Consider the following 20,908-nt stretch of genomic DNA (forward strand, 5'->3'; position numbering starts at 1 on the left):
GATTTTCTTTGTTGTATCACAGTTTCCTGTAGAATTGTTAGGATTTGGTTATATGGATCACTTCCGACCGTTTGTTATTTTCCAAAATTTCTGTAATGATTCCCTGTTGTTCTTTTAGAATTGTTTTATGATGATATATAATTCTAAATTTCTTTTATAGTGATAAACTATTGCCAGAAGCAAGCTAGAAGATAAAAGTATCAACAGTTATATTTCTTGTGAAATAAATGTAGGAACCATTTCTTATCTGTAGGTGCTAAAGCCTGTTCTACCTACACAGTCACTATTTTTCAGCATCTTTAAGTGTTCCAGACTGTTCCTCACTGCTGTCTTGGCTTGACACATTCACATATGAGAATTTCAGAAAACTGAATCTGACTGTGATCAAGTTGGCAGAGTTCTTCACTGGCTTTATTTGACATTGATTTGTTGGATTATTCTTTAATTAGTAAATTAGGAGTAAACATAAAATTTTCCATTTAAGTGTTACTTCTTCCGTTTTAGTTATTTCCTGTTCTTTACTCTCCATTTCTTTCCACTGAGCCTGTGAGTGCCCCTCTTTGGCCTGTGAGTTCATTTTGGGTAGGAATCATTGAATCCCTGGAGCTTTGGACAGTGCTCAATAAATGTTCAGTGAATGAATGAAAACAACATTTCACATATGATTAGAAAGAAATAATAGAGAAGAGAGTAGGTATAAATACATGTGTATGATTTTAATTTTCACATTTTTTTTTAAACAATCTATCATATTAAAGCAGCTTCCTGCTAGTTTTACCTAGTCAGGAGCTAATCTTGATTTGCAGGAGGTAAGATTTATGGGCCTCACAAAGAACTTTCGAACATAGGTTGTTTTGTGAGACAGACCTGTTATCTGTGAACGTATCAATGTGTTTGACGATGTGGATGATCACATTTTAAAAGATCTTTGGCTTCCTCTTCTGCATAATTAAGTTCTTTTCAGAACAACTTCTACATGGTAGATTCCACATGTGTATTTCTGACCAGTCAACACAACTACAATTTGATCATGATTACTAGCTTTTCAAAGCCTTCCTTCATTTCCCAGCAGGCAGCTTCCTGTCAGAATTCATTTCCCATTTGGAAAATCTCTCTCTGACCCACAGCCTTCTGGATACAATTCATCCTTCACGTACTTGAGTCTACCGATTCATTGTCATCCATCCTTAGCTCTTCAGATGCCAAAAGACCGTCTTGTAATTGGAGTGATAAGATCACCTAAAATGTCAGGGGAGAGAAAACTAAGAAAAATATATAAAGATTTTTGTTCCATTGATTTTCCTAATTAAAAAAATGCTTTTAGTGTGTATCTAATTATCTAATTCTGTTATTATACTTTAAGAAATTGAAGTAATAACTGTTATGGTTGAAGCAAGATCTGCTTTCTACATTCCTTCAATCTTTATATAGTTTAAATTGAATTTTGGCAGAGCTGCAGTAAATTCAGTTCAATTTAGCAAACATGCAGATGCTTTTGCTGCCCACCCCCCATTATGGTGGTCTCTACAAGAACTGCCCTTTAGTTGCAGTAAAGCGAGTGTGAGAGAGAGTGATCCAGATATGATTGCTGAGGAAATTAAAATTCACCGTGGAAGAGGATTAGGTTGGTATCATCCGAGAAGGAATTTCATGTTGGATCTTGCAGAAAGCAGAATATTTGGCTTACAAAGGGGAAAGTCATTCCAGGTATGGGGCACTGAGGTTGGATTCAGCAAGGCATGTACTGATCCTTGGACAGGGAAGGGGCATGATGAAAAGGATCTTCATGTGGCCTCAGGCTGCAGGATGTACAGAGAATGACTGAGCTGGCCCACAGGAAGCCATGGTAACTGACTAGGGCTTAATCGATGAGGTTCCAGAGTAAAGGAAATGGACATATGAAGGGAAGGTCAAGTCTTAGGGATGTTACACAGAAAGAATCTGATAGCCTCAAAAGCTGATTGGATATTGGGAAGCAATGCCAAAGCAATGCCAGTTAGCTCCTGGGGCTGGGGAGCCTGTGTGAGTGGGAGAATCATGGTCGCATGTTAGCATAAATGCAGGATTAGAAAGAGAAGCAGACCAGACAAAACCTTGAGAGGATGCCCATGATTAGGAGGGAAGCCAGGCAAGGAGAGGTCAGAGGAGAGCCAGGAACCTACAGTTTCATGGGAACAAAGGGAAGACAATGTTTCAGGAAGACAGGGTGAGCAGAGAAATCAAAAAATAAGAGGTCTGAGTTTGATTTTGTACCAGAGAAGGACAAAATGTTGACCCTTGAGTAACCTCAGGAAAGTGGCAGGAGTAGATGCCAGATGGCAAAGACCCAGAATAGGGAGAAGATTTTTTTATTATTGGTGAGATTGTAAGACAAGATCCTTCCTTCAGTTATTTCCAGTGATAAACCCCTTTGAAGGAAATCTACTCCTTAGCTGACTAGTGTTATGTCACAAAATTCCAGTATATCATTAATACCTGTAGCTCTAAAATGTACCTATTTCCAACTGTAACCCCAAAACATTATTTTTACAAACCATTTAGAGATAACAGTTTTATTTTCTTTGATTCTACTCTTTCAAAATTTTCTTATCCCTCTTAGAGATTTATTTCTAGGTCATTGATTCAGATTCCAAAACCAGTGTTTTCTGTAAGCTTATTTTATGCCTACTAGAGTTGAAAGTCAAACATTTTCCGGCAGTAGCTACTGAAATAGCTTCAAAGACATTTTTCACATCCACCTTGTTTTTTTCTTCACTGATTGCATCTTTTCAAAAACGCCCCAGATTGATAGCTCCTAAGATATAGTATGCCTATAGTAACAACACAAGCTTTTTAGAATTGAGAAATATTCTTTGTTCTTGTTCTGGTCCTTGAAGATGTGCTTTACTCCTGAGAGGAACCCATCAAGAAAACAGTACGTAAGAACCGGAGTCACAGGACCTAGATTCAGTTCCCTTCTTTGCTGCGTGATGTTGGGTCAATTAGGTCTCTTTCGAATAAAAAAAATCTCAGAATCCGTGAATATACTTTATCATTTAACTTAGTCACCAAGCCTACCGTACGGTGTGATTCCACATTTGGAGGTGCTCTGCTAATGGTGGAACATCATCTGTTCCTTCATTTGACTGACTGTCTTATCCTAACTTCATGTTGTGTATTTTCTGGTATACAGCCTCACCCACCCCCCACCCCCCAGCAGCCAGCACCCACGGTATAGATCAGGTGCTCAGTAAATATTTGATGATCGAGTAAATGGGCTGTACTGTATTATCATCCATCCTGGTGGTGGGGAACCATCGGACCAAGCATCAGAAGCAATTATGAGTGTAAAACCATGGAGATCTCCAGGTCCCACTCCCCTGCCTTCAATATTTGAGTTTCTAGAAATCGGCCTTTGCATCCATATTTAAAAATAGGTCAGGCTCATATGAGAAGCAGTGGTCTACCCTCTGTGAGTTCCTGGAGGTCACAGATTATAGTTTCTATCAGTTCATTCCCAAACCGTAGGGGAATTTCTGGAAGAAATTAGGTGTACAGTAAATGTGTGTGAATAAATGAATCTTAATTTTGAGATCAATAATAAGTGAGAATAAAATGCCCTTTCTTTTGGCTACAGATATAACACCTCGAAACTTTAAATACTAATTTATACTACCCATAATAAATTATATTTTTAAAGAAATGAAATAGATTGAGGGCCCAAATCATCAGTTCTGATAAATTCAAAACTCATAGTTTGTTACCTAATAATTGTGGCTAGAACTATGGTGCTTTATTTGCTTAATTCTTACAATCTAGTGATAAGTCATTTGCTTTCATTATTACTTGCCTTGCCATATACCTTGTTTTAAATTGTCTTTAAGAAGTCACAACACATCATTCTCTTTTAGTTATATAATTCTGGTATTTTAAACTATAGTTTCCTTTGGAGGGTGGTGATGTGAGGCAAGGAAAGAAGTAGAACCAGCATTAACTCCTCATTGCCTCACAACGTACCATCGTGTGTATCATATTTCTGTGCTCCAGAGAAAAGAAATGGAATTGGTTTTTAACTAAGAAAATTATGCTGTCCTGAATCCAAAAACCTTATCACTGATACCCTATTGACCTGTGTCTTAGTTATGAATTTTTGAGTAACAAATTACCCTGATACTTAGCAGATTAGAGGAATAAATATTAATATTTAGTGCCTCACATAATACCTGTGGGTCAGGAATCTGGGAATGGCTTAGCAGGTGGTTCTGACTCCTGTCCTCCCATGAGGTTACACTCAAGATGTTGACCAGGACCGCAGTCATCTGAAGGTTTGACTGGGGCTGGAGGATTCACTTCCCAGGTAGCTCCTTCAGGCACCTGGCAATTTATTGTCTTTTGTTTGCATGAGGCCCTCTTGTCAGGGCTCTTTGAGTGTCTTCACAATAGAGTGACCATCAGGTGTTTTGTGTGTGGGTGGTTTTTCTTGTGTGTGTGTGGTACGCGGGCCTCTCACTGTCGCGGCCTCTCCCACCGTGGAGCACAGGCTCCGGACGCGCAGGCTCAGTGGCCATGGCTCACGGGCCCAGCCGCTCCGTGGCATGTGGGATCCTCCCGGTCTGGGGCACGAACCCGTGTCCCTTGCATCGACAGGCAGACTCCCAACTACTGCCCCACCAGGGAAGCCCGACCATCAGGTGTTTTGTTGGTGACGTTATATATGAACTTCCAGGAAGACAAGAAAAAGGTTACATCAGTAACAGTTGTAAGCTTAAATGTGGGTTTAAAAAAAAAAATCTCCCTCTTGTGTCTCCCTCCCACCCTCCCTATCCCACCCCTCTAGGTGGGAGATGCAAGAGGGAGGAGATATGGGGGTATATGTATAGCTGATTCACTTTGTTATACAGCAGAAACTAACACACCATTGTAAAACACTTGTACTCCAATAAGGATGTTAAAAAAAACCCTGATATTAAAAAATAATAATAATAATTTAAAAATTAATTAATTAACTTTAAAAACAACCAAGAAGCATTTTTTAAGTGAGCCAGGTATCAGGTGTTTACATAATTATCCCCTTTCAAATAAGTTCTCTTTCAGTTCTCCTCCATCATCCCCAGCCTTCCCTCTTCATGGAACTTGCTCACATCTTGATTCCAGCACTCACATATGTTGTCACACTTGTTGGTCCCTATCTGTCTGTCCCACTAGACTGGAAGTGCAAGGGGCAGAGCTGTGACTTTCATCTTTGAATCTCAGGTGCTCAAGGCAATGCCTGGCCCTTAGCTGATCTTCTGTTTGTTGTTAAACTTAACAAGCCTTATATACAGCTAAGTACCATTGTCTTCTTTTTCTCTGTAAGATTGTGTAACTTGATTGAAGCCCTGCAGTTAGTAAGTGGCAGAGTTTGTGTTTCAAAGTCAGGTCTATGTTTTGTTCATCAGCATAGATGGTGTTGGGAAGACTCTAGGAGGTACCTGTGTTGGGAGGCCCAAGTAGCACCCTTACAGATTTCACCTGGGAGAAATTCCTTAGGCGGTATCTCTGTGTTTACCCAGAATGAATCACTGTGATTTAAGAGAGATTGCTAGAAGGAGACAGTTTGTTGATTGAATAAAAGGCTATTGAAAATAAACTGGCCTATTATATTTGGGCTACAAATGAATTTTTGGTGTTAACCTGATGTTCTTTCATCTCTAAGTGGGATGCAAAAAGTTTCTCACACCTAAAGTGCTAAGGGAAAATCTCCTTTCTCTTTTCCCATTTTTTCCAGGGATTCTACCCTGGTTGATTCAAAGGAATCAAACGTGGTATTTAGATATGAAGTTGGAGCTCAGTAAATGAGGAGATTGTCTATCTGACCCCCTGACCAAACTGATCACTACTAAGAAGGCTTCTTGCAAGAGTCTAGGTCCTAAACTAAGGGAGTAGTGGAAGAGCACATGCATTCAAGTGATGTTTTACATGTAAATCACCATGGCGACAGGATATAGAAGGTGGAGGAGTTGAGGATGGGCCCGAGGCCCTGTCCTGGGAATCTGAGCGAATGGTGGCTCCATTCAGTGTGACAGGGGACACAGGAGGAGGAGCAGGTGTGGGGTTTATGATGATGTCAACTTGGGATGTTTCTGTGGGACAACCAGGGAAGATGTTCTGTCTAGAAATGGGCATCAATGTCAGATGACCCCATGAGAGAGGAGTTGTCAGGGTAGCTGGGAGAGAGCCTAGGTCTTAGAGGCGTGTCTCTTGATGGTTCATGGATTGTTGGTGTAGAAAAGAGCCCAGTGGCACAGGCAGCCTTTCTTGGCTGTGCTGTTCTGTTGGGAATCTCTATAGCTGTCATTATATCTCAGCATCCTGGATGGACTGGGGAGTAATGAGTGACCTCTTGCTTGTAGACGTAGAAGGGAGCTGCCACATTGTCCTGGCCGACGAGGGCTCATCTCTCTGCCAGGTCTCCCAGAGGCTGCTAAGTGGAGCTTGCTTGTGCTCATGATTTGGCAATCTTAAATACCTCCCTTTTTTTTTTTTTTTTTTTTTTTTGGTTAGCTTTCAGTGTTGTCTGTATCTGTTTTGAATTGTCATTCATTTTTCTTTTTAAAAGACAACCACAAATTCATGCTTTATTTTCTTGGGAAAATGCTTCTAATAAAACTGTAGCTTGGGAAAAAAAAAAAAAGGGAATGACCTGTGGTCCAGTGGTTAGGGCTCCACGCTTCCACTGCAGGGAGCATGGGTTCAATCCCTGGTCGGGGAACTAAGATCCTGCATGCCGTGCAGTGTGGCCAAAAAAACTATAGCTTGGTTTTTCCATGTGGGTGTTGATATAGATGGTTGTAATGAGAGCTCTTTGATTAGTCACTTATTATCTGATTCTATGAATTATTTTAGATGTGCTCTCTCTCTCTTGATCCAAAGAGTTATCTTGAGACATAACATACTTAGCTTTTATTATATTCTATAAACTTTTCAGCTTATTCTCTTTTTTGTGCTAATCTGATAGCATAATTAAAATGTCTGACTTCAGCTCTTTCCTTGCAAATACTGCCTAACTCTTCTGTCTCTGATTAACTGAAATCATTCCTATATAAACAAATAACAATTGCAGATTGTGTTACCTACAGTCCTGTCTTACGAGAATTTAAGTGCATCCCGTTTGTTAAATTATAGTCTTAAAAAAACTACCTGTGACATATTTCGTCATTTTGTGTGATGCCAATAGAAAACAAAGGCTCGCTTTTGTGGTTTTATTCTTGTTACACCTTTTATTTAATATTCATTTGAAGAGCCAGTGTGGCAGGTAGAGTGGGGACAGGTTTTGGATTCACACCAACTTGAAAATCTCAGCTCTGCCACTTCTTAGTGGTGCAACTCTGGATAAATTGCTTGAGTACTTCTCTGTGCCTCAGTTTCCTATAGGTATTATAAAATGAAGATGATAATATTTGCCTCACGGATTATGGACATTAAGTGACACAATGCAAGTTACATGCTTAGCACAGTGCCTGGAACATAATAGGTGCTCAATAAATGCTATCAATATCTATTTTTATACAGTAGAAGCAGCTCTCTTAACCAGTTCAGCAGCTTAAAGGAAGCTTCCAGTCCCTATGCAGAGCCCTCTAGTGGATGCCCACAGCATGTTGAACACTTGTAATCGGAGCCTTCTCTCTAGCGCCCTCATGTACTTCTCCAACTGTCTGAGTTGTGTTTGTCCCCAGACCTGTTCTATGTTGTTTGTTCTCAAACCTATTTATGCCAGTTGAACTTATAATTGTAATTAGGTGATTTAATTAAACATTAAGCAAACAGGATGTAAGTGCAATCCAAAAAGACAGTGCTTTTTTTTATTAACTTGTATGCATGTACATTTGTATACATGTATTTAGTTTTTTGGCCGTGTGGCACGTGGGATCTTAGTTCCTTGACCAGGGATTGAACCCGTGCTCCCTGCAGTGTAAGCGCAGAGGCCTAACCGCTGGACTGCCAGGGAAGACCCACAGCTGCATTTTCTATACAGAATAAATTTTGGAAAGACTTAATAAAGGTAACTCAATAAATTAAAGAAAAACTTCCAAGGTACCTCAAATAGTTATTTTCATGGAGACATAAAGTAGAATAGTGGTTGCCAGGGACTGAGGAGAAAGGGGGAATGGAGAGTTATTACTTAATGGGGACAGAGTTTCAGGTTTGCAAGATGAAATGAGTTCTGGAGCTGGATGGTGGTGATGGCTGTGAAACAATACGAATGTACCACTTAATACGACTGAATGAAGATGGTAAATTTTATATGTAGTTTATTAAATTAAAAAGTTGTTTTAATCTGTCACATTAACTGTGGATGAGATACCTGTTAAGGATTGGTGGAATTTAAAAAGCTAGAGGAATTCCACATCTAGGTTGTTTTCTACTGGTCTTTAAGTTTTTTTACTTTCAGGAAACCAAAATCGGAAATAATAGGTAATTCTAAAATTTTAGGTGTAGTTTATGCAAGACAGAGAACAAAGCATGCTGATCCATGGACCGGTTCTCGAAGATGAAGGCTTTGGCAGAGATCAAAATATCAGAGAATGAATGCATGTTTTGTGTGTGTGTGTGTGTGTGTGTGTGTTTGCGGTACGCGGGCCTCTCACTGCTGTGGCCTCTCCCACCGTGGAGCACAGGCTCCAGATGCGCAGGCCCAGCGGCCATGGCTCACGGGCCCAGCCGCTCCGCGGCACGTGGGATCCTCCTGGACCGGGGCACGAACCGGTGTCCCCTGCATCGGCAGGCGGACGCTCAACTACTGCGTCGCCAGGGAAGCCCTGAAAGCATGTTTATATTTAAAATTTAAAATTAACCATTTAAGTTATGTGTGTGTCTTAGATTGGGCTCCGGGGAAACAGGCTCTGAGATGGAGATTGCATGCAGGAAGCTTGCTGGGGAGTGCGCGCTCTTGGAACCAGGCCTGGATGGGAGTGAGAGAGGCAGGACTAATAGAAGGAGAATTGAAGCTCAGGCCTCAGCCAATGGCGTGGGGATGCTAGTGCCGACCGCTCTTCAGAGATGTGGCAGAGTGAGGCAGTTCGTACTGTCCTCCTGCATTGACCAGACATCAGGTGTGGGCTACCCCCCAGTGGAGGTGGGCATCACCTTGAGCAAGGCGACTTCCTTTGGCTGGAAGTGAAGCTCAAGAGGTTCTCACCTGTCTCCTCTCAGCAGGTGACACTTCCAGTTGGGGGATGTGATGATCCTCAGCATCCACAACTGGCTGTGTCCATTTTTTGCATGTTTCCCCTTTTCAACAGATTTTTTTAAATTGGCTGATTGACTTTTGGTCCAGATGGCTTCAGATAAGAGCGTCTTCACTGCTTACGCATGATCTTCTGAAGGTCTCACTGTGTTTGATCTTTACATACGCCAGTTGTACCATTTGTGATATATTTGGGCTGGCCAAAAAGTGCGTTCGGGTTTTTGTGCGATGTGGGAAAAACCCGAACGCACTTTTTGGCCAACCCAATAGCAAGCCTGCGAGGCTTAATCACAGTGGATACGTGTGTGATGTGTTTGAAGCTCAAATGATGTTTGAGACTCCATCGACTTCTAAATACTTTCCAGTATATATTGGGTTGGCCAAAAAGTCCGTTTGGTTTCTTCTGTTAAAAACTCAAATGGTCTTTTTGGCCAACCCAATTTTGCAATTCATGAAACCTCCAATTTTTGCTTCTTAAATTTTCCAGACTTTTTTTTTTTTGGCATTTGATGATTTTTTTTCCTCCTTTGGTCCAACTCTCCATGTTTGTGCCAAAGGTCGCCTTCCTCTCACGTCCTATGACCTGTAGTTCTTTATCTGCAGATTCTTCAGTTACTCTTCCATCTGCCACAAGTAACCGTGGACTCCTGCTCCCCTTACTTTATATTTTCCATTTAGACCTGCCTGTTTACCCTGATCCTCAGGCTCTTGACATAAATGATGGCCAATCTCCAGGATACCTCACTTCATTTTTAAATATACTCTTCCAATCCTTAAAACAGAAGTCCTGTATATGTGGTTGTATTTATTTATTTATTTTATTTTTACCATTTTTAAGTGTATAGTACCATAACATTAGCTATATTCATATTGTTGTACAACCAGTTTCTATAACTTTCTCATTTTGCAAAACAAACTCCCATTTCCCCTCCCTCCAGTCCCTGGCAACCACCGTTCTCCTTTCTGTTTCTGTGAGTTAGACTACTCGAGGTACTTCATATCAGTAATATCATACAGTATTTCTCATTTTTGACTGGCTTATTTCACTTAGCATCGTGTCCTCAAGGGCCATCCACACTTAAAAGGGATTTCCTTTCTTTAAAAGGCTGAATACTATTCCATCGTATGTATATAACACATTATCTATTCATCTGTTGATGGACACTTGGGTTGTTTCCACCTTTTGGTTATTGTGAATAATACTGCTATGAATGTGGGTGTGCAAGTTTTTATTTTTAAGTACACGTATACATATATATATTTTTTAACATCTTTATTGGAGTATAATTGCTTAAATACAGGTGTATATTTTTGTTTCTATCAGCTTGCTGTGCCCCAAATTGTAAATGTTAAAGAGGAAGTCTGAGTCCCTTTGCAAGTGTGGCCATAAATATAGCACAAGGATACTATGATTACCCCATGGTGTCTCATTTTCCTTTCGAGTTTTGGCACGTGCTAACCTTTTAGTAAGAATACTATTCAGTCTCGTTTCTACTTAGCCCTTCATTTAGCCATGTTTTGTTGTTTCCTTGGTTTCAAATTTTATCTCTTTTATGCGAACTGGGAACTGAAGCCTTTCATTTGACTTGTGATCTTGTACATTCTGGAAGCTCATACATGTAATTGTGCAACAAATAAAGCAGCTGGAAGAAATCTTTCCTGAACAAAACCCAAGTGGGGCATTTGGGTGCCAGCCAAGATTTCAGCAGCTACAGAGGGAGATGTAAAAAGGCTGCCTATATTACAACAACAACAAATCACTTCTGGCCCCATAGGAATGTCCTTTAGGTAATGATCAAATAGAGGGTAGGGACCTTTACACATTTAATTACCTGACCACAAAACAAAGTATTTACTGTAACCTGAGGTCTCTATACCAAGTTAATTACCGTGATATACCTGAAGGTAGAACAACATTGTGACTCAGTACACTCAGCCATAGGGGGAAATTCCACGGCTGCTCAGTCTGAACCTGGCCTCCCATTAAATTACTGTGTGGTCCTAGGCAAGACACTGTGAGTTTACCTTCCTGGGGTTCTATTCCTGCAACCAAAATTCAGAACTGTAATGCAAATGTAGCTACTGAACAACTAACAAATAATAAATGAAGCCCTGTGTTAACTGCCTGTTTATAGAGAAGAAAGTTTAATGTCCTACAGTGATCCAATGAGTCAGATTTCACTGGACATCTTGGAAAGATTGGTTATTTATTTTATTTATGTATATACATATACCTCGGTCCAGGTTGACACATATAAAAGCAAAAGCTTGGACTGGAGGTATGTTTTTAAAAATGTAAAGGAGCATCACAGGTTTTTAACCATTTATCAGTTCATTCAACAAGCATTAAGGAGGACCTGGGTCAGTGCTTCTGAAACTTTCGGTGCATGAGAATCACCGGGAGGACTTTTTAAACACGCCTCCTGGACCCCATCCTCAGAGTTGCCCATTCAGTAGGTATTGTGGCAGGGCCTGAAAATGTGCATATCTAGTAGCCACAGTCCCAAGTAATACCGATACTGCTGGTATACAGAGCACGCTTTGGGTACCTGAGTCCCAGAGACACTCAGAATGCCAAGGTGAGGAAGGCACAATCATGTCCATAGGGCAGATAGGATTATTACTGATAGTCTATGATGTGATCATGTTAATCACATTGTGTCACACTGTGTGTGCACGTATGTGTTTTAAAGGCATTTCAGAGCACATAGCACATGCAGAGGCATGGAGAACTGAAGCCACATGACATGTTCAGGGACATGGAGTTTGTGTTACTGGGGCAAAGGGCACATGGCTGGCCGGGGGGATTACAGTTGCGGCTGGGAAATAGGGCTGCTAATCAGCTAACAAGATAAAATTAGTCTGGCTGATCCAGGTGAACCCAGTGTAATCCCAAGGGTTCTTAAATGGGGAAGATGGAGGCAGGAGAGTCAGAATTAGGGAGACTGCAGTGTGAGAAGGACTCACGCCAACATTGCTGGCTCGGAAGTTAGAGGAAGGGGGCCATGGGCCAAGGAATGCAGGCAGCTTCTAGAACCTGAAACAGGCAAGTGAATGGATTCTCCTGTAGAGCCACAGAAAGGAATGCAGCCCTGCTGACACCTTGATTATATCCCAGTGAGACTCATTTCGGACTTCTGACCTCCAGAACTGTAACATAATAAATGTGTCATTTTAAACCACATGCACACACAATTACCTGTTTTCCATTATTTTCCAGGTTCTTTTTCTATTGAGTGAATAGTCAGCCACTCATCCTTGTCCAAAATGGTCTATCATTGTGAAAAATTGGAATACAAAGACATTAACAATAAAAGGGCTTTATAGAAATAGGTTTTCTTATTACAAAAACAGTGCATGCTTATTACGGAAACTATAGCCAATAAAAAAAATGCACGGAATCCCACCCATTATTTAGAAAAATCACTGCTAAAACCCCTAGAGACTAGCTTCTCAGATCCTTCTCTGTGTCTATGTGCATTTTTCCCTACTGAAATAGGGTCATGCCATGTGTGTTTGAAAACTAGCATAATTTGTTTAAGCAGTCTTCCAGTTGTCTCACATTTGCACTATTCCAACTTAACTCCCATTGTTTGACATTTACTCTGTTCCCGGTAATCCCCTGTGGCTGATGCCTAAACTGAAAGGTGAGAACAGGAGGCAGCCAGGGAAAGATGGCAGGCCGGAGGGATAGACGTTCCAGGCCAAGGGCACTGCAGGTGCGGAGACCACGGTGCCTGGCAGGAGTGGAGAGCTGTCCAGTCAGGCTGGAGTGTGGAGGGGGAAGGCTGAGGGGTGTGGAGGCTGGAGAGATTAGCAAATAAAAAGAGAAAAAGTCTGCAGCCTGTCACCAAACGGTATACTTTGTTGTTTTCAGCAACCTGATTTTGACTAAGTTGTTTTTGGAAAATTGCTGTCAGTCAAGTTATCTAGATCTGAATTAACAGGATTTGGGGCCTTGCGGATCCGGTAGTCTGCTGGAGCCGCTGGTGCAGGCCCTCAAGCCAGCTCTGCCCTGATGTCACCTTGGTAGCTTGAAATCAGCAAACGCTGCAAATCAGGAAATTTTTCTTTTTTGCATGAGAGCCAGTTCCCCAGCACATTGCTAGATGTGGCTAAGACGGAAGAAGTGCAGAATAAATGCCCTGGGTTTTGGTGTGGGACTCGAACACTGAAGTCAGATACCAGGGCCAGGAAGCATTCACTTTGGAGTCAGAAGGACCAGGGTCTGAATCCTAACCATCACTTTCCTGCCACCTCCAGCAGAGTAATTAACTTCTCTAAGCCTCAGTTTCCTTATATGTGAAATGGGGTCGCTAATATTTAACTTGCAGATTAGTGATAAAAATTAAAACTTGAAAGACAGAAGCTATTATGATTATTACTACAATGAAGGAGGAGCATGAGGGCATTAAGTTCATGGGGGTTTTTTTGTTTGTTTTTTTTGCTGCACCTTGTGTCATACGGGATCTTTGTTCCCCGACCAGGGATCGAACCCATGCCCCCTGCAGAGGGGTTGCAGAGTCTTAACCACTGGACCGCCAGGGAAGTCCCAAGTTAATTTTTTTTATTACATGAAGTTTGAGTTGCTTTGGAGGCTTTTAGATTAAAAAAATCCTTTAATAACAACAACGGTAGCTAACATTGTTGAGCATTATTAAGTATGTGCTTTTACATGTATTATTTCAAAAGAAACAATTTACATGTGCTAATGCTCAAAAGAACTCTAGCATAGATACCAGTGATATGATTACTCCCATTCTGTAGCTGAGGAGACTGAGGTTTAAGTAAGATAACTTTCTGATGGCCAGAGAGCTGCTAAGTGCAGAGACAGGACTTGGATGCGAGTTTGTCTGAATTCAGAGTCTACATTTTTAAACTGCATATGGGGTCTCCATTCATCAGCGACATCTCAGCTAGATGGTACCTGTTTATTAGTCTTGGGAGTAGTTGCCGTCCTGGGTTTGAGTGGGTTACACCCGAAGGGTCTATAGAGTGAGAAGAGGAGAGGGCAAGGATGCAGCCCCAGGCAACACTGGTTTTTAAAAGGCAAGCTGAGAGTTTAGAGCAGGAAGGAAGGATCAACCATTTCAGATGCCACAGGGCAGAGTCATAAAAGGTAAGAATTAGAAAGGATTCCTTGGACTGGGCAAGATGAACAACATTGATAATCTTAACAAACGCAGTTTGGATAAGGTAGTGGCAGCAGAAGCCAGGTTGCTTTGGTTGAGGAGTGAATTGATGGCGAGCGAGTAGAGAGAAGTGGTGGAAACGACTTTTGAAGAATCAGCTGCTAGAGAAGTAACTGGGAATCTAGGGAGATATTTAACAACATATATGTGTTGGGAAGAAATAGTAAGTATTGATAGAAGTGAAGGTGTAGGAACACGATTGAAGGAGCCAAGTGCCTTAGGAGGTGGTTGGTGGGATCCAAAGCCTGGCCGAAGGGCTTCCCTGGTGGCTCAGTGGTTGAGAGTCCGCCTGCCGATGCAGGGGACATGGGTTCGTGCCCCGGTCCGGGAAGATCCCACATGCCGCGGAGCGGCTGGGCCCGTGAGCCATAGCCACTGAGCCTGCGCGTCCGGAGCCCGTGCTCCACAATGGGAGAGGCCGCAACAGTGAGAGACCTGCGTACCGCAAAAAAAAAACAAAAACAAAAACAAAGCCTGGCCGGAGAATTATAACTGGACCGATCTTGAGTTTAGGTCATGTGGGCTGGGTGTGTTAGGAGGAATGAGGAGGCAGAGAATTGAGGATACTGGTCAGTATAAGTACAGGCTGGCCTGTGGGCTCTAGGCTAGGGAGAGGACAAGTAAACCTGGATGGCCATTCACAGACCGAGAGAACGTTAAGCGGTCAGGGTCCTAGGAGTCTCAGAAGATGTTGAAAGGAAGTTGGGAATAAATGAGCAGTAGAGTCGTAAGAATGGCGAGTTATCCACAGTGAATGGGATCTTGACACTCAACAGTTCATATGCAGAGAAGTTCTGGATAGTTGGCAAGGCCCCTGGTCTTGCCATTAAGTTCAGTTTTTGAAACAGAGTAGAGGTGAAGGTCATCAGAATTGAGGAGATCAAGGGACTCAAGGCCTAGAATTGTGGTTGAGACCTCACACTGGTATCCTTCATCTGATAAGAGTGCATCTTTTTATAATTCTTTGTTATTAACCCAAATGTTTATGTCTAGAGAGGTCCCCCCCTTTGGGATTAGCAGATGCAAACTTTTTTTTTTTGGCTGTGTTGGGTCTTTGTTGCTGCTCGCGGGCTCTCTCTAGTTGCAATGAGTGGGAGCTTTGTTGCGGCGCGTGGGCTTCTCATTGCGGTGGCTTCTCTTGTTGCAGAGCATGGGCTCTAGGTGCGCGGGCTTCAGTAGTTGTGGCGTGCGGGCTCGGTTGTTGTGGCTCGGGGGCTCTAGAGCACAGGCTCAGTAGTTGTGGCGTGGGGGCTTAGTTGCTCCGCGGCATGTGGGATCTTCCCAGACCAGGGCTCAAACCCGTGTCCCCTGCATTGGCAGGCAGATTCTTAACCACTGAGCCACCAGGGAAGCCCGATGCAAACTATTATGTATAGAATGGATAAACAACAAGGACCTACTGTATAACACAGAGTGTATAACACAGAGAACTGTATTCAATATCCTGAGATAAACCATAATGGAAAAGAATATGAAAAAGAACGTATATATGTGTATAACTGAATCACTTTGCTGTACAGTAGAAATTAACACAACATTGTAAATCAACTATACTTCAGTAAAATAAATAAATAATAAAAAATAAAGATGTCCCTCCCAGTTAGGGTATAAACACTCCTCTTGGGGAGTGACATATTCTTTACCTGGTGGCCGGGAGATCTGATAGAATCTTCAACTTTTTCTTAGGAACCTCTTCCTGGGATTGGTAGGGGAACAATATAAAAGTCCTAGATTCATTTTTTCTCCTTTTGGGAAATGTACAGCTTACACTTTCTGAAGAAGAGTGTTAATAATAATAATAATAGCAGCTGTCATTTGTTAAGCATTTGCCACATGCCAGCTGCTGGGCCAGGCACTTTACGTAGATGATTCTTTACAGCCTTATAACAAGATGGGTACACGTTCTCTAGCTGTTTCACAGTTAAGCGCTCTGAAGATTAGAGAAGTCCCTTGCCCAAGGTCAGTCAGCTTGTAAGTGACGGAGCCGGCACTCAAACCCAGGCCTTCTCCCTTCAGAACTCAAGATCCTAGCTTCTCAATGGCGGAGGATACCTAGGCCAGCCTCGTGTTGGACTTCAGCATATTCCTGTTTGTGAAGGAAGAGGAAGGTAGTCACGCTCAAGATCCCTTGTCCCAGAGATGCACCACTGGAACTAGGCCTCCTGGGTGGCCTCCATCTCCCCAGTGCCCACCCACCTTCAGCCTGCTTCTCCTCAGAGCACAGACTCTATGCCTTTGAGCATCCATCACCCCATGCAGCGCTGCTTTCTCACCACAGTGCCCCTCACTGCCAGGGCAGCATGAGAAGGCTTCCCAAATTCCCCCCAGAAGTTAAACCTCTGGCCTCTTCTTGCAAGAGAGCTGAGGAATGGCAGGAAAAGCATTTCATTCTATCACCAACTCTTGGAAAATAGTAAAGGGTTGTTTCATACAGACACATTACTATGATGGGAGCTTGACTGTTCAAAACACAAGGAGGGGGCTTCCCTGCTGGCGCAGTGGTTGAGAGTCCGCCTGCCGATGCAGGGGACACGGGTTCGTGCCCCGGTCCGGGAAGATCCCACATGCCGCGGAGCGGCTGGGCCCGTGAGCCATGGCCGCTGAGCCTGCGCGTCTGGAGCCTGTGCTCCGCAACGGGAGAGGCCACAGCAGTGAGAGGCCCGCGTACCACAAAAACAAAACAAAGCAGAACAAAACACAAGGAGGTAGTTATGCTGATATGGAAACTTTAGTTCAAGAATTACTCAGCAAAGTATAACCACTGTGGAGAACAATATGGAAGGTTCCTTAAAAAACTAAATATAGGGCTTCCCTGGTGGCGCAGTGGTTGAGAATCCGCCTGCCGATGCGGGGGACACGGGTTCGTGCCCTGGACCAGGAAGATCCCACGTGCCACGGAGCAGCTGGGCCCGTGAGCCATGCCCGCTGGGCCTGAGCGTCCGGAGCCTGTGCTCCTTAAAAGAAGAGGCCACAGCAGTGAGAGGCCCGTGTACCACAAAAAAAAAAAAAAACTAAATATAGAACTACCATATGATCCAGCAATACCACTCCTGGGCATATATCCAGAGAAAACCATAATTCGAAAAGATATATGGGGCTTCCCTGGCGGCACAGTGGTTAAGAATCTGCCTGCCGATGCAGGGGACACGGGTTTGAGCCCTGGTCTGGGAAGATCCCACATGCTGCGGAGCAACTAAGCCCGTGCGCCACAGCTGCTGAGCCTGTGCTCCACAACTGCTGAGACTGTGCTCTAGAGCCCGTGAGCCACAACTACTGAGGCTGCGTGCCACAACTACTGAAGCCCACGTGCCTAGAGCCTGTGATCTGCAACAAAGAGAAGCCACTGCAATGAGAAGCCTGCGCACCACAACGAAGAGTTGCCCCCGCTCGCTGCAACTAGAGGAAGCCCCCGTGCATCAACAAAGACCCAATGCAGCCAAAAATAAATTTAAAAAATAAATAAATTTCTTTAAAAAAAAAAAAGAAAGGATACATGCATCCCAGTGTTCGTTGCAGCACTACTTACAATAGCCGAGATAGGGGAGCATCCACTGACAGAGAAATGGATAAAGAAGATGTGTACATATATACAATGGAATATTCATTACTCAGCCATAAAAGAGAACAAAATAATGCCATTTGCAGCAACATGGATGGACCTAGAGATTATCATACTAAGTGAAGAAAATCAGACAGTGAAAGACAAACATCATATGATATCACGTATATGTGGGATCTCATAAAGAAAACAATACAAATGAACTTATTTACAAAACAGAAACAGACTCACAGATCTCAAAATCAAACTTACGGTGACCAAAGGGGAAACGTAAGGGGAAGTGATAAATTAGGAGATTGGGGTTAACATCTACACACTACTATATATAAAATAGATAACTAACAAGGACATACTGTATAACACAGGGAACTCTACTCAATATTCTGTAATAACCTATATGGGAAAGAATCTGAAAAAGAATGGAGATATATATATATATAAAACCGATTCACTTTGCTGTACACCGGAAACTAACACAACATTGTAAATCAAATATACTCCAATAAAAATTTAGAAAAAAAAAGAATTACTCAGAAAAGTAATATAAGAAGTATGTAAGGAGAAGAAAGCACTCCTTGTGTAACGATAAAAATGAGTTACTCAATAGGAAGGACCACCTTGAAAATTATACTAATTTGCTACTAAATTAATTTGCTATTTGCTGAAAGCTATTTTCAGGAAATGATACCTTGTTCTGTGCAGGCCCAACTCCAACTTTCACATTTAAAAGATGCATTTACCAAGGTCTCATACTTGGATGAACTCCTGATACGTATTCAGAAGGTACTGATGGGAGAGAAATGGATGAGCACACATCTTTAAAACTGTAATATGTTGGTCATTTCTTTCAACTTATATTCACTGACCAGATGAAGGTTTTTATTTGACCCCTATCTGCAAGAGTATAAGAATAGTTCACCTTGTCTTACAAGAAGTAAAACAGCAAAACAGTTTTGTTTTACGTTCAAAGTTAGGTACATCCCTAAACAATATCAATTTGTACCAAATCCCTAACCCTGTACTTCCCCTCCCCCACTGCCTTCTCCAACACACACAGTGCAATACACAGAGCTAGCAAGAGGTAAACCCGGCCAGTACCCCCCAGAATGGTCCAGAAAATACTCCTCATCATGGGGCCTAAGGCCAGAGGGCTGATACCCAAAGCCGTGTCCCAGAAATAAGAAAAATGAAACCAGGAGATCAGGTTCCAACCAGAACTTCCTTAAGGCGCAGGTGTCAACACCTAAGGGTTGGATGGGAGGAAGCAACCAGAAGCCCAAGAGTAAAGAGCAGAGGGGTGAGCCATGCAGGAGGTGCTCAGGCTGGATTTCCAGTTGGGAGGGCCAGTGCTGGGCAGTAGTGTCACCAGCACCCAAGCTGGCTTGCGGTCTCCTTCCTTGTATTCATTCATCTGGCCCAGCAGTTCTGTAGTATGATCCCCGGCCCCAAGGGGTCTGTGAGGTCCAAACTATTTTCATAATGCTAAGGCACTGTGTGCCTTGTCTCACTCTCTTGACATTTGCATTGATGATGCAAAATCTGTGGTAGGTAGCACTGCATGAATCGTTTCACCTGTTTTTAGCATAAATCAAGGCAGTAACACTAAATTGTACTGATAGTCATTGTATTCTTCGCCACTTTGCCCTCACAGCTAAAAAAAAAGTCAGTTTCACTTGAGTATCCTTGATGAAGCAATAAAAACTTGTTTTATTAGATCTCAGTTCTCAAGTGCACATCTTTTTAACATTCTGGGAAGTACCCATACTGCATTTCTGTCACACGTGGAGGCATGATGATTGTCTCCAGGAAAAGCTCTTGCCCAGTTGTTTAAGTTGAGATGTAGACTGGCCATTGGTTTAATGGAACACTATTTTTATTTGAAAGAATGACTGACAGACAAACTACGGTTATTTAGACTTGAGTACTTGGTCGACATTTTCTTAAAAATGAACGAAGTGAGCCTGTCATTTCGAGGAAAACAACTGTGACAGTATTTGTTGCCAAGGCTAAAATTCAAGCTTCCAAGTGAAAATTAAAATTTGGGAAACTTATATCTGCCACTGTGAGCTTGACAGTTTCTCAATACTTAAAGACTTTTATGATAAATTCAGTGGTGATATTAACAAATGTAGTTTTTAAAATATTGTATAATGAAATGTGTTAACATTTAGAAGATAACCAATGCATGATGTTACAAAATCATGGTTGGGTAAAAGATCCATTGAAAATACAAAATACACCAAAGGATTTTAATGTAGCAAAGTATGAAAAGTTAATTGATATGATTTCAAATTATACATTGCAGCTAGCCTGTAAGAAATTACCACTTACTGAGTTATGGTATAATATCAAAAGGAATATCTACAGTTATATGAAAAGACTATTAAAATACTCCTCCCTTTTCAACTACATATCTGTGTGAGGCTGTATTTTTCTTTATGTACCACAATCAGAATGCCACAGAGGGATTTCAGAAGCAGATAGGAGAATCCAGCTATAATGTATAAGAATTTTAAAGACGTGCAAAAGTGTAAAATAATTCTCTTACCACAATTTTTTAGTTTGTTTTGGAAAGTTTACTTAGTTTTCATTTTAAAAATTTATGTTAAAACGTAATTAACTTATTTTTAAATGAGTTAATCTTTTAAATTTTTCTCAGTTTTAATTTCTAGTATGGTAACAATTGATAGATTTAACGCACATAAACAGAAGCCTTTGGAGTTCTCAGTTTTTAAGAGTTTAAAGGAATCCTGAAGGCAAAAAGTTTGAGAACCACTGGTTTAGTACATATAGAATACTTACCATGTACTGGGCCTGCGCTGGTACAGGGATAGTATGGTGCACTGGACAGACACGGGCCCTGCCCTCAGAGCTAGCGGTCACCTACAATTAAACAGATAGTTCCCATAGAGTGGGAAGTGTCATGATAGGAGAAGCACAAAGTGATATGGT

At 42.0% G+C, this 20,908-nt stretch overlaps 1 protein-coding gene across 8 annotated transcripts in view; it reads left to right on the top strand.

Annotated features, from left to right (window-relative positions):
- Positions 1 to 20,908, top strand: part of EFCAB11 (EF-hand calcium binding domain 11) — a 187,380-nt gene that overhangs the window by 78,962 nt on the left and 87,510 nt on the right. Inside the window, exon 6 of one of the 8 annotated variants that reach the window (XM_060004068.1) lies at positions 161 to 1,039. The exons of the other annotated variants lie outside the window; for them this stretch is intronic. Coding sequence (XP_059860051.1) covers positions 161 to 188 — 28 coding nt within the window. The 3' untranslated portion in view covers positions 189 to 1,039. Of the gene's footprint in view, positions 1 to 160; positions 1,040 to 20,908 lie in introns of those variants that run through there. 8 annotated transcript variants of the gene reach the window in all.

This window comes from Delphinus delphis, chromosome 2 (assembly GCF_949987515.2).
Source record: "Delphinus delphis chromosome 2, mDelDel1.2, whole genome shotgun sequence".
In the NCBI taxonomy this organism is placed as follows: Eukaryota; Metazoa; Chordata; class Mammalia; order Artiodactyla; family Delphinidae; genus Delphinus; species Delphinus delphis.